This window comes from Saccopteryx leptura, chromosome 1 (assembly GCF_036850995.1).
Source record: "Saccopteryx leptura isolate mSacLep1 chromosome 1, mSacLep1_pri_phased_curated, whole genome shotgun sequence".
Classification (NCBI taxonomy): domain Eukaryota; kingdom Metazoa; phylum Chordata; class Mammalia; order Chiroptera; family Emballonuridae; genus Saccopteryx; species Saccopteryx leptura.
The window spans coordinates 155,311,240-155,325,863 of record NC_089503.1 but is presented as its reverse complement, the minus strand read 5'-3'; the positions used below and the strand labels follow the sequence as shown (position 1 = coordinate 155,325,863).

The following is a 14,624-nucleotide window of genomic DNA, read 5'->3' as shown; positions in this document are numbered from 1 at the left end:
GGGAGATTTTCTTATTCTCTTGTGTGAACATTTTGCTGGCAAAAAGCCAGTAAAACAGTGATTTAATAACCCAGGACATCACAAACATGTAACCTCTTAGATAAGCTGTTATTGTATTTTAGCAGCAATAACATTAGGGTCAGAAGTAACAAAGAAAATTAAGCTTCAAATAAGCAAACCTCAAAAGAACAACTTCAGTGTATTGAGAATAATTAATAACTTGTTTAGGAAAATGTTACTGAAATGTGGTTTTTGGACAAGGAACTGACACTCCTCAGAGGTTAAATACCCTAATATTTAACAGGCTACCATTTGGTGGGCTGGGTGGCTGGTCACCCCTGTAGGCATGGCAAGAGTTTGTCATGTGTAATTATGCAACATTTAGACAATATCTTAATGATACCATGTAGTTCAGCTGCATCAGTCCAGCTGGAAATTGGAGCAGTGTCTGATTACCAGGCCACATGTGAAATTAAGGCTTTTTCAGCCTCTACTTTTCACGTGCTATGTTTTCATACAGATGTTCTTGGAAAGCCTAAATTACTTATGGCTTGACATTATTTAACAGAGTAAGACCCACCCCCTTCCCTTTCTATCCACTTATTAAGACTGCATTACTATAGAAGATATTGTAATTTTAACAGGAACTATTAGTATAATTTATCATCTGGAAGAGATATTAGTATATTTTAGACATTTAGGACGGAAATTTACCATGCTTGTTTCTATGCAGTGAAGGTTGTATACTTTTCTCTTTGCAGATAATTCTTAACTGTAATATATAATTAAATTGTACACTGGAAATCATCTTACTAAATCATTAATCCCATGGTGATCCTTATTTTAGAAAATACTGATTTAGGTTGCATAAACAAACTAATATAGATTGGTCCTTACATCACAGTTTAAAAACACTTAAAAACACTTCGCAATAGCGAAATCAAGATAGTGTCAAAAAAAGAAAAGAAGAAAGTTTGCTCAAGAGTAGCACTCTAAATTATCATCTTTCTTTAAGTTATCTCCATGAACTAAAATACAAGCAAGAATTTCAGTCCTTGGGTATTATTTATTTGAAACTCTCAACTCAGTCTTCAGTAAGGGAACCATTTCTTCCCCATTGTCCTATCTGGGTGATACCACAGCTATTGCTTAAAAGTGAACAAAGGTATCAACTTTTAAACCAACTATAACATCTATGTACAGTGTTTAATGAATTCAGGTAACAATGGGAAAAAATCATTATCATAAATGACATTATTCTAGCTGCTTTTTATAAATCAGAATGGGAAAAATATATGGGCAATGGGCTTTTAACATCTTTAGTATTAAACATAAAATGAGTACCTTCTACAACTACTGTTACTTTGAATAATCGCTAATTTTACTTTATACATATTACTAATTTTAGTAAATGGAAGCAGCAGTTGAGGAGGAATAGAAGTTAATGTTCAGTTAGTCCTCAAATAAGAAAACTAAGTATTAATTCTTGTCAATCTTTACTTAAAAAGAAAATGCTAAGTTCTGGTAACTGTTTTTCCCTTTTGTGCCAGATACCTTCTGGGCCAAGGAATTTTGAAATGTATGATTCACGTATTTAAATTAGCTGGCAAATATGTTTCAAATTCCCCAACAACTGACAAAAAAGGTCCCTTTAAAAGGTGACTTGAAAGTACCATTGAGATCATGCTAAATGGTCATTAAAGATGTTTAAATGTCTTTGTCTACTATCTTCAGTGTGCCATTACATAGCCTCGGGAGCCTTTCAAATAGCAATCAATAGAGGATGAATAAGACTCACCACTTGAAAGTAACTAGGAAAGGAAGCCAACAGAGTAATCTGGCTTTGCTGGACTAATTCAAGAAGAGACACAATATCCACCCCTCCTCTTCCCCTTCTCCCTCCTCCTCCCAGCCCACACCCCTGCAAGAAAGAAAGAAGCAAAAGAGCTGGAGAAGGGAAGGAAGGAAGGAAAGAAGGAAGGAAGGAAGGAAGGAAGGAAGGAAGGAAGGAAGGAAGGAAGGAAGGAAGGACTGAGGGAGGGAGGGAGGGAGGGAAGGAAGGAAGGAAGGAAGGAAGGAAGGAAGGAAGGACTGAGGGAGGGAAGGAAGGAAGGAAGGACTGAGGGAGGGAAGGAAGGAAGGAAGGAAGGAAGGAAGGAAGGAAGGAAGGAAGGAAGGAAGGAAGGAAGGAAGGAAGGAAATAAATTCAGGGCATAACTTGAACTAAGGAGAAAACCCTCATCCTAAGGGGTAAATGACAGCCATGGAAACAGACTTATGACTTTTACTTTGAAAATAGAAGAATGACAATGGAATTTGTGTGAGGTCTGTGTGAATCCAGCCCCAGATGTTCACAATGCTGTAGTAGTAGGGCTCTGCAATATGAGAGGTTTCAGAAGAAACAGTACAACGGGACACCACAAAGCAGCGCATATGCTATTGACAACGCAGACATGAGCATCATGTTACCAAGAGAGAAGGCAGGCCCAAGACTAATAGCAGTAGTGCCGGAAAAGCGAACTTCATGGACTGCAATCACTCAAGCCAACAGGAGGGACCCCCCCCCCCCCAAATCAAAACCAGAAAAGTGCTTTCGCTCCTATCTAGAGAGGTGGTGGGGTAAACGGATGGGGGTAGGGAGAGAGTAGAATTGACTTTTCTTTTTTAAATAAAGTTTCCATAAAACGCCTATAATTGACAGAGGATAATTATTTTCAGCTTGAAGAAACTGTCCCAAAACTCTTAATAAGATTGCCAGCGAAAAGAAACAGAATGTGTTTACTTGGGCCATTTCCAGAAGGGAGGGGAAGGGGACCTCGGGATGAGGTAGAGAAGGGCAACGGGATCGAGAGGAGCATCCGCACGCGGCAGCCACTCTCGGGTGTCCCGTGGTGACAAGCCGAGAGACAGGGCGGAAGAGGTGACGAGGAGCGGGGCATGTGCAGGGAGCGCCCCGGGGAGGGATGCGGCAGCGCAGTGTATACACGGGAGGGGGGTGATTTAGTGTGAAAGTATTCCACTTAATCATTTTACAGGGGTTGGGGACGTAAATATTTAGCTGGCCACATGTGGAAGAGATTTCCCCCTTGCGGGTGGGGGCGGATGACTGGAGGCAACGCGGCGGGTACTTACTGTAGGGGCAGTTCTCCTTCTTGGTCCCGCTGACCTCCCCGTTCTTCTCGATCTTGAGAAAGTACTTGGTGAAAGAGAAGAGCTTTCTCCAGCGGACATCTCCTTGGAGGTGATTGTAGCTCCGCACATGCCTCCCCGCGCTGGGGGGAGAGGAGAAGGAGGAGGAGGACGAGGAGGAGGAGGAAGAAGACGAGTTGGTGGCCCCTGGTGACACCATGTCCTGACCAAGGGCTTGGCAGGTGACAGGGACGGAGGACACCAAGAACAGCAACAAGAAGCAGCAGCAGCAGCGGCGGCAGCCGGGCAGGTTGGGAAAGGCTGAGGCACAATGTGTCAGTATCCATTTCCACATTGTACCGACACTCTCGGCACTGGAAATCGTCTTATCAGAAGGAACATACTGGAAGGGTGAGACCCGGTGAGAGGCGAGGAGACAGCTGGAGGTGGCGGCCGCTGGTTAGCTCCCTCTGGGTGCGGATCTGGCCAGAAGTGAATGCGCCACCATCCATAACTCCTCGGAAGGGCCGCTGCCTCTCCTCGCTTCTGTGGGGGACCCGCCGTGAGACTCTGCAGTCTCCGGGGGACTGGCGGACGTGGGTGGCCGCAGTAGCCGGAGCTGTTTGGTGGCGGGGTGCTGTTGGTCACCAGAGATCTTCGCTCCCCCAGGGGTTACTTTGTTCTCTTCTTCACCCCGTTCTTCACCATGCTAGAGAGACAGAGAGGAAAAAAAAGTCCGAAAAACAGATGACAGCACGGTGAACAAAACCCACGGGGCTGGGGTGGGCTGGGGCAGAGCTCCGCGCCGTCTGCAGCGGCTCCCGCCGGTCCCTCTCCGGGAGCTCCAGCCCGCCGGACGGCTCGGACGGCGCGTCCCTTCGGGGTGGGCAGGCTGGAGGCAGCTGCCCGGTCGCCGCTGTGTCCTTCTCCCTCTTGCTTTCTCTTTTTGGTGGTGCCTGTTGATGTGCAGCCTGCGCAAAGTCACTACTTGTTTGGGGGGGGGGGGGGATGGCGGTTGCTGTTTTGTTTGGCCCTGTTTCCCTCCCCCCTCCCCTTCTTTGGAAAGCCGGCTTGTAAACAGGTTGAAGCCCGGACTCTAAATGTCAGTGATTCGGAGCCAGAGGTGGGCTCTGCCTCTGCTGGTCAAACCTCATTTGCAGGGTGGAGAAGCAGGGGGAGGGGGTCAAACGGCGGTGGGACATCTGAAACCCCGGGCTGCTGGGAACGCCTGGGAGAGGGCGGAGGGAGGGGGCCGAGAGTGGGGAGCCGGGGAGCCCTGGGAAGGGAGCACGCCGCCTCTGCGGGCTGGGGGACTGCGGTGTCCCGTCCCGGAGCCCCGCGCGCACAGGCTCCACCCGCTGCGCCTCTGGCTCCTGCTGACCGCTGCCCAGGCGGCCCTGCGCTCCCCTGCGCTCCCCTGCGCTCCCCGCGCGGGCCACCAGTGCAGACAGTGTCCCGGGCTTCCCCAACGCTGCTGCCTTGCAGCCTGAACCAATCCCCTCCGGGGAGCCCCTTTCTCACTTGTTTTCCAACGTTGGGTTTTTCCCCCTTTTGGCAGCGCAGCACTTGAGAGCCACCTGGAGCCTAGTGCTCAGCAGACTCTTCCCCTCCCTCCCGCCTCGCTCCCAGGAGGAGGAGAGGGCTGGGGCCGAAAGCGGAAGATGCTGAGGGACTCGCCCTGCTGCCCCACAGATTGGAAACGGGGCTGAGTGAGTGCAGAGAGGGAGACATAATTAACTCCCTTCCCTCCACCCCTGCCAGCTTCCAAGGAGGTCCCTGCTTTAATGAATCACTGATTTCTCCCTTCCGTTGCTGAAGTAAAGAGTTCACACTTTGGCCCTCTCTGCCTTTTAAGCTCAAGGAGATTTATCGTCACCCTTAAAAGTCGCCTCACTGGGCGCAAATGAAATGGGGGACCCCAGTGACGGGTTTGTAATTGCTAACATGAGCCCTTGCCTGAATCATTCGTGCACTTCAAAGCACTTTATTGAGATTGTGAGGATTTAACCACACAATTTGGCCGATACTCTGCTGTTGTCTTCTGTATGCAATTTCCTTTGCACTTTGTCATAAAGGGCAAGTCCTATCTTCAAATGTAATGTTTCAAAGGGGTCTGTTTTACAAGGTAATGGCACTGCCCGTCTCTGTTTTGCTCACACTGCACACTGACCACCCCACAACTCCCTCATTGCTACCAGAAACATTGAGTCTAAGGTATAGACAGAACCAGCTCCTTAGTTAGGAAGCCTTCACCAAAAACTAAGAGTCACAAGGAGGAAATACTGTGGTCAGCCATTACAATTTGAGTAAGTATCAATTCCTACAGGATCACTTCTTTAAGAATTACTTTAGACTAGAGAAAGCTTGCCTGGAAGGAGTGGCTAAAGATGTATATGTATGAAGTGTCTCTATTCTGTAAAGCAGTTGGACTTTTGTGTTAGGTTGTAACATAGGCAGTTGCCAATGTTTTATGATTTTTCACCTAAAAAATAAAACTGGACAATTTCATATGGTTCAATCTAATATTTAAGCTGTTATCAGAAGAAGAAGAATCACTTCAAGAAGATCACTTGAAGGTGATCTTGGGAGTTTGACCTCTACAACTGTACTTTGGAAGGGACTAATAAGAAGAGCTTGTGATTGTACAAGCCAGAATCCATATATTGTGTATTTGGCCTTAATCTTCCATTGTGAACAAGTGGAGATACAAAGAAGTTAAAAATCTCGCTTTTGAGATGGCCGTCAAGAAGAATTGCCCAATTATATTGTTTAGTGACCTAAAAAATGACTTTACATGTATGCTCTTATATTTTCTTTCTTTTTTTTTTTTTATTTATAATTTTTACATTTTTCTTTTTTTTTTTTAATTTTATTTATTTATTTATTTATTTATTCATTTTTAGAGAGGAGAGACAGAGGGAGAGAGAGAGAGACAGAGAGGTAGCGAGAGGAGGGAGAGACAGAGAGAAGTGGGGAGGAGCTGGAAGCATCAACTCCCATATGTGCCTTGACCAGGCAAGCCCAGGGTTTCGAACCGGTGACCTCAGCATTTCCAGGTCGACGCTTTATCCACTGTGCCACCACAGGTCAGGCCTATGCTCTTATATTTTCTTGGGCATTCAGAGCCTTTGAAATAGAACCATTTAATACTAGAATCAGACGGTTTTTTTGTTTTGTTTTTTTTGTATTTTTCTGAAGTTGCAAATGGGGAGGCAGTCAGACAGACTCCCACATGCGCCCTACCCTGATCCACCTGGAATGCCCACCAGGGGGCGATGCTCTGCCTCTGGGGCGTTGCTCTGTTGCAACCAGAGCCATTCTAGCCCCTGAGGCAGAGGCCATAGAGCCATCCTCAGTGCCCGGGCCAACTTTGCTCCAATGGAGCCTTGTCTGCAGGAAGGGAAGAGAGAGACAGAGAGGAAGGAGAGGGGGAGGGGTGGAGAAGCAGATGGGTGCTTATCCTGTATGCCCTGGCCGGGAATCTAACCCGGGACTCCTGCACGCAAGGCCAATGCTCTACCACTGAGCCAACCGGCCAGGGCTAGAATCAGAGTTTTTAATTGCATTATTTATAGCTCTTTGCAATGTTTATTCAGAAGATTTCAACAATATGGTAAACAAATACCATATTTAAAAATTTTAAATTTAATAGAATTAGCCCTTATTTCTGTAGCTATTAATTTGAGAGTTAAGCACATAAGAAGCATACATCAAACAAATCTTGCTCTTCCATGACAGCATGGATATTTAAAAATAAACACACAATGCTAATTTCAATTTTCTGGTTGACAGTTTTCTACTTGAGGTGACAAATGCCTGAAAAGGAGTGTAGTGTTTCTAAGGGACTAGAGTTTCAGCCCAATTGTTCAGCAGAATCCAAATGTTTGAGTTGACGACTAATTAAAACTACATGTTTTTTTTAAATTATGTTTGATGAAACCATACAATAAAATTCTGTTGTAAAAAATTCAAAACACAAGAAGTTATTATTTTGAGGTTTATGTTGCACATCAACCCTATCGATGCCACTTGAGATCCTTTCATTTTTTTAACTTACAAGAGAAACCCCACCCCCACCCCAAAGGGAGTCTTTCTCTCTCACACCCACATCCACACCCACCCACCCCACACACCTATCCACCCATTCTCTTTGCCAGTGGAAGAAGCTATTCAGATCTTTAAGTTAGAAGTGTTCTGTTTTTATTCTGTCTGAAATGGGGGAAAACATGCCCTTGAAACTTCCACGTTAAAATCTGTTTTGTAGCAGGTGCACGGCTTAAAAGTTCTAGAGCCCTTTCTCCACTTTTCTGTACGGCATGATGACAGGAAGGGCATTGACAAAACAGCCCAAAGGAAAAGCTGACATAGCTTTTTAGATTATATCTCATTCTTCTTTTTTCTTTTCTGCACAGCCTTTCTTTTATAGCACAGTTGAATCCCTAAATACTCCACTGCTTTGCATTGTTAGGTCACCTCTTAGGTTAGCCAGAGAAAGCCTGAGAAAAGTTCCACAGGAAAGATGCTCTATTTAACGGAATTCAATCTCTCCCAATAGATTTGAATCACTAACATAAATGTATGAATGTAGATTATATCTCTGTAATGAGGCCTGAATCATTCTCAGTTACTTCAAAGGACTGAAACTCTACCTTCCTTTTTTTTGCAGCAATAATCAAGTCTTAATGGGTTCCTTTATTAATTGTCTCTCTGCAGTGATTTGAAAAGGACAGTACAAGCTTCAGATTAGAGTAGGACCTACTCATTCTAAAAGGCTGGGTTTTTTTTTTTTTTCTCTCTCTCTCTTTTTTTCCAACCTCTGGAAGGCATGCTTTCTTTCTATGCCCTAAGCAGATCCAGTAATACTAGGCTAAATCTTGATTTTGGGGGAACTAGAGGTGGCCTTTTGTTAAATGTGATTCCTTGAGAAATGATTGAGGCTTTTAAAAGCGAGGCCATGGCAGCAGCCATTGCAGCATCTTAAAATGTGGCTATTTAATCTCAGCGAAGTGGTTCGCCTTCCACACTTGCAGATCCCCCGGTAGCTGCTCTGTTTGAGCAGTTTACATTTTAAGTATGTGGTTCCTGGATTCTTTATGTTCCTGGGCACTATCTGTGGTTCAGTTACAAGATGTGTGTTATATTATGTGTGATGTTATTGGCAGTGTCAGTAACCTGATTCAGATAATAACCAAGTCAGGTCTGAAGCCAGCCAGGCTGTTCTACAAAGGAGACATGTGCAGGCCTCATTTGTGAACCCTGCAGTGCAGCGCTCACAGGTTAGTGGGTGTGAGTATGCAGTGCATGGTCCCTTTTGGATGCAGAAGGTGTCAGTTTTAAGGTATTGATGGGGCTTGCAGTCCTCCCAGGATGCAGCTGGAGATGATGCTTAGAGTCAGTGATAGAGAGGGCAAAAAAAATTAGTGATATCTCATTACTTTTTTGAACTAGGGATTTCTAGTAAAAAGAAAAAAGAGTTCTCACCTGAGTTTTGAACTCAGGTGTGAGCCTCTACTGTTGATTTGTTTTTTGTAAGCACCTGTTCTCTCTACATTTTCTTTTCTCCCTTCCTGCTTCTCTTCTCCTTCTCACTGACCACTCACCAGTCTAACATTCTTAGATGCCAATATAAAAGTGATAAAAGATTAGAAGGCTTTACAAACGGAAAAATAATTTATCTTTGCTACAATAAATTAGCCAGAGAAAAGTGATAAAATGGTTTAGTATTGAATTAGTAAAGACTAGTTGATTAGCTAAATAAATAGTGATATATATTTGGCAAAAGAGACTATTTTAACAAAGCTTGTGAGATAGAAACAATTAGAAAGCAACGCACACCACATATTTTCAGAATATTCAAGGACTTTTTTAGTATGTAATCTGAATTTATAAGTTCGTATCCAGAAAATTTATGGCATCTTCTAGAAAAGGAGATTTAGAATCTACTTCTGCTTTTGTATTCTAATTTATAATATTAAATTTCCATAAAGTAGTATGGTAGGTATTTCAAAGCCTAGCTATGGGCTTAAACAAACTTTTTTTCCTCCAAATTTTGAAGCTAAGGTACATTTTCTATTTCATAGCTTTCAAGCAGACTTAATGATCTATTATTGAAAAAGAAAAATGACCATGATGGTGAAAAGGGTCATTTGATGGAAAAAAGAGTTCTATATAAGAATGCTTAAAATTATACAATAAATCACCAAAAATCCCTGGAAACTGAACTCTGCATCCTGGCACCAAACACTAACATATTTCCAACAGAGCTGCTGTTCGTCCTCTCCCAGTTGATGGTAAACAGAACCTTGCCCAGACGAAGCTGTGAAGTTTCCAGAGTTCTGTTTGTTTCCTGTGTTCTCAGCTGTCCCTCCAAAGATCGATGCCTCCTTTCTCCTCAAGCCCCCTAAGTTTCTCAGACCTGTGTCCCAGATCAAAATTTTAAACATCATGCTATCAGTCACAATATTTATGTTTATGATTTAATTGGTAGGTCACAATGTTTTTTTTAAAGCTGCAATGACTTACAGCGAGGAGCATTGATAGTGTGTTCATTGCTTCACCCTTTCACGCATCTAATTTTTATACAGCTCATGTTTGTTGATATCTACTATGTGCCAGGTAGGCATTGTGCACAGTGCCCAATGTTGCCAACAAATAAGAGCAATTTACCTTGCAAAGAGCATGAGTGAATAAATACTAATTCTTGCGTTTGTCATGATAATGATAAACAAATTAAAGTTATATTAGGACTCAGGAAGCAAATGGACAGATTTGGGAGGAGAAAGAAAAGCTGCTGAAATTTCCTTCGGGTTTTCCTAGTCTGTACAGAAAGAGCTGAAGAAAACTGGGACTTCTGTCCCTTGGCTTCATGAAGGATCAAGACACAACGTCTCCCTGTTCTGTCCCTGGCACAATCCCTCACCGTTTCTCCTGCAGTCTGTGTCCTTTTGACAGCTCATCCTGGCTTGCTCTTCTTCCTCTCTGCTCTCTGCTCTCAGACTCCTGGATGCACCTTATTTTCTTTCTATATGTGGTTTTAATCACTTCCCAGTGACTTCCCTAATCCATCTGCTGTCCTGTGTGTCTCCTATTGAAACATACAAATGATCAAAGAACTCGACCTGACACACATTCTCCCTATTTGACAAATTGTGCCTCTGTTAAATAGACTTTGACAAAGGAGATTTATTAACTAGGAATTACTGTCCACAGAAATAGGATGGCGTTGGGAGAATGCAATATCTGCAGTGCTGGTTTTTCTTGGATTGGTCCCCCCTATCCATTTCTGCCCTTCTCTGCTCAACTGCAAGCTCACATCCCTGTTTCACCCATGTCCCCCGAACACACACTACTTGCAGTTGGTTTTGTCGGTGGAAAAATGGGTGTTTTCAGAGATCAGAACACAGGTGAGAGAACTCTGGGTATTTCTTTCTCGCCTCCTCCTCTTTGTTTTAGCTCACTTTTCTGGCAGTGGCTGTCTCTCTCCGATGAACACTTCCCACCTGGTGACCCCACCTCCCAGGCTCCAGCTACCATTGGAGTCCCTGCAATAATAGTTCTTCCGCTTGCCCCTGGAGCTCAAGGAGAGGTAACAGTTCCTCTCTGCTGCTGGTGAGACATCATCATCCCTTTCTTGCTCGTTCTTTCACCTGCCTGCACCTCTAAACTGGCCACTTTCTGTGAATGTCTTCACCTGAATGCACAGGGGTCAATTCTGTGTCTTAGGGCATCAACTGCTATACTCACCTCCCACAGTAAGTAACCAGTTCATAATAATATGGGTTTTGTGTGGATGCAAGCTAACAGGGCAGTGTAATAACAGACGAAGTCCATGCGGAACATAGTGCTTGCTCGAAGTGCTAGATTTTTTGAGCTGTACTAAAGATAATGACACACAGCACTTGTCCGCAAAATATATGATTCAGTATTGAGTTTGGATAGATGATTTACTATATTTTATTTAGTGAATGATTTTGAGGTCCAAAAATCAACAATTAAACTAGGTTGACTGCTAAGTATTCAGTAGAATAATACCTTTACATAAATAACTTTCAAAAAATAATTTAGTGAAGTCGAGATTCTGTTCATAATTGGTATACATTTGTGGAAAGTTGTAGGAAAAGTTCTATTATAAAGCTAGCTCTCACCTGTCGGTTTCCTGTGAAAAATTTTAAAGATTTCTAATATAAATTTTTACTAATCTTTAAAATCATTAATTTTTTTGTGAGTAAATTTGTCATATCAACCTTAGTTTATAGTTTAGTATAAAAAGGAAGAAAAACATTAAAAGTCCTATTTTCTAGGCTGCTTTGTTTTTATTAAAGACAAGCCTTTAAAAACAGAGATGCAGACAGCCTCGAGTTGTATAGTGAGACACAAAAGCTGGGTGTAGTATTGAAATTGCTATGATGAAATATGCACAGATGCTTCCATGGGTTGGCGACTGTCTGGACAATTCTACCAATTTCACAGATCACCTCTAGAAATCAACCCAGCCTAGAACTCATGGAGGGCTTTTATCCTCTCACCTGTCACCCTAAACAATGATAAAATTTTGGAATAGACTATAACTTCCTTAGTCTTACTGCCCTTAATTTAGAGGTGAAAATATAAAAGGATACATTAAAACAAGAAGAAAGGATTTTTAAAAAGGGCCTGGGAAGGTGAGCAAGCAGCCCAGGGTGAAAGGGCTAGTAGAGATGAGATATATTCATTCATGAGATTATATTCATTCAGTTAGAAAGGAATAGGAATTTTCAACGTTCACATACTGAAAAGATGTAATATACTTGCAGAAATAACAGCAGGCCCTGCTGAGGCTGTGGGACAGAGAGGGAGAAGGGGAACTTTTCTGAATCTCTGGGGCCTTTAGCATGTTGTTTATAAAGTTCTTACCATTTATTTCAATGTGTGCCTTTTGGAAGAGCATGTCCTTGTTGTTGAAAACATATTAAGCTGTTCTTAAATTAAGAGAGCATCTCCCTAAATCTCTTAAATCCTAAGGGATAGGGAGACTGCTCTCAGGATACTGGATCAAAATTAATATCATTTTAAAATTAATGTCTTCTCAAGAATCAATAAGGCTCCCTTATTGTCTCTCCCATCTAGCTTCCTTATTCCTGTTTTAGTTATCAGTGGAAGTTTGGGTATTTTGGGTTGATATATTTAAATTTTATAGGTAGAGGAAGAAAAGACTTTTCAATACTTTGTTGATTAACTTGTGGGAAAGAAATACTGTTTTGCCTTTAACCAAAATGTCAACTTGTGGGCTATTAAAGTACATTGTTGCTACTTTATAGCACAAGATAGCAATATTTCCTGGATTTATTTACTTGATTTTGTTTTTACTGTTTTATCTATACTTTCTGTGGTTGAAAATAGGGGAATATATATATATATATGAACTATTTTAATTTCATATTTTCTGCAATTTGATACTTAATGTGGGAAATCTCCTTACTTCTCTCATTCCTGTCATCACACACACACACACACACACACACACATACACACACACACACACAAATGTATGCATATTCACATGCACACTTTCAAGCATCCCCTGTTAGACATCTAGTCTCACTTAAAATTATTGAAAAGTAAAGTCTGTCAGGTCGTTTGCAATTGACTGAAAAATATTTTTTAACTCTAAAGAATATATTAGGAAGATGGCCGACAGCTAAATTGACCCATTTTCATTATTTTTTCCACTGTTATTGGGAAATAAGTGACATTCATCACTGTATAAATTTAAAGCATACAGCATATATTGTGAAATGGTTGTCACAAAATGTTTAGTTAACCTCCATCATCTCATATAGATACAAGAAAAAGAAAATAAAAAATATTTCTACTTCTGATGAGAATTCTTATGATCTATTTTCTTAACTATGTTCCTGTATATCATGCAGCAGTGTTGACTATAGTCATCATATTGCACATTACATCCTTAGTACTTATTTATCTTATAACTGGAAGTTTGTACCTTTTGACCATCTTCCTCCAAATACATAAGCAACTTTTGTGCTAGTTCAATATTTGCTTATAACAGATTACTGTTATTTATATCAATTACTGCTAGATTCTGTTTCAACGGTCAACTTCTAGATATAGAAATAGTTCTTGTAAAAGAATTACTTAGCAGAGCAGGAAAAGTAGCCCATTGTCATAGGGAGGCAACGATGATTATCTGATCTATGGGAGAAATTTAAGTGTTACAAGAATAGACAGGTGAGTTCTTTGTCATCGACAAATGAGATAGAGCAGGAATATTGAGTTTAGATACATATGTTGAAGTCCAGGAAAGTGAAGTAACATACCAAATAGCAGAGCTAGGACTTATTCTCATTGTCTGACAAAATCCTGTGGCTAGAAAAGCACCGAGTTCCCAAATTGAGTATGTACTTTGAATTTCAGAAATCCCAGCTGTCAAAGTTTGGGGATATATATGTTAAAAGGACCCAAGGGGCTAGGACCATGGTCTGTTTCGTTAAATTTTTTTTTTTTGTATTTTTCTCTTTTAGGTGTCTGATTTTATTATTTCTTCCAGAAAGCTCTGGGTTTGGAATATATACTCTGATAAAAAGCATGTCTTCTGCTTCTTTATTCCTTTCATAAATGTAGTCAATTGTTCGGCCAAACTGCCTCTTCTGCTTGGTTATGGACACTTCAACCCGAACAGTAAAAAGAGCCTTGTTTTCTAACTTGGGGGCTCGTGTTCTGTGTCACATGACCCTTTTTCTTCTTTCCTTTGGGGCAGAGACCTGAGTCTTGAGATGGTTTTGCATCACGATAAAAATAATTTTATTTTGTATAAAATCCAAAAGCTGAATGACTGCACCTATGTTTTACATAATTAGGAGAAGATTTTTCAGGCTACCTGAGAACACTTGCAGGGAGCCCCTGGTGCTTGCCTGGCTGAGGCTTCCTCCTACAAGTTCCCCATCTGACCACTAGAGACCCAGGGCATGAGGCCAAATCACTTAAAAAAAAAAAAAAAAGAACAAAAAAGACGGTAAGAAAAAAAATGCCCTATTTACTGGTTGCTTAAGTCCGCCATTAGCTCACAAACTGTTGCTATCTTCAACGTTGTGTTTGCATTTTGAGTTTGTTGGTCGAATTTTTGTTAAGGCATTTTTAAATTAAGTAAAATTTGAATCAGAACTCACACAATAAACCTAAGGAAAGGATCTTCTATTATCAAAATCCAAAATAAAATTGCCCTGAGGTTTAAAAAGAAAATTACAACTAGCAGAGCCAGAGGGAAAAAGTGACTACGTTATCTTTTGTAAATAAATAAGCAAGGGGAATGAAAGACAGCGAAGGGAGCTACGCATTCGGGAAAGAGGGAAACCTCAGACTTAAAAAAAAAATAAAGCAAGTTCCAGATTTAGCAATATAAAGCATAATTAGTTTTGGTACGTAGGAACATTTCATTGATAAACACTACCCTTTTAGGCCTACTGAAAATACACAAGGCCGTGTCAACATGACAGCAG

General features: G+C 41.6%; 1 protein-coding gene, 1 long non-coding RNA gene and 1 other non-coding gene across 3 annotated transcripts in view; 1 reads left to right on the top strand and 2 right to left on the bottom strand.

The window, feature by feature from the left end:
* Positions 1-5,479, bottom strand: part of FGF10 (fibroblast growth factor 10) — an 87,421-nt gene extending 81,942 nt beyond the window's left edge. The window contains exon 1 of the mRNA XM_066377991.1: positions 3,133-5,479. Coding sequence (XP_066234088.1) covers positions 3,133-3,484 — 352 coding nt within the window. The 5' untranslated portion in view covers positions 3,485-5,479. The remainder of the gene's footprint in view (positions 1-3,132) is intronic.
* LOC136400916 (uncharacterized) overlaps positions 1-14,624 on the top strand; it is a 448,134-nt gene that overhangs the window by 415,800 nt on the left and 17,710 nt on the right. The gene's annotated exons all lie outside the window — the stretch shown is intronic.
* TRNAA-UGC (transfer RNA alanine (anticodon UGC)) lies at positions 6,596-6,671 on the bottom strand. Its single transcript has one exon. It is a non-coding gene; the product is annotated as a tRNA-Ala (tRNA).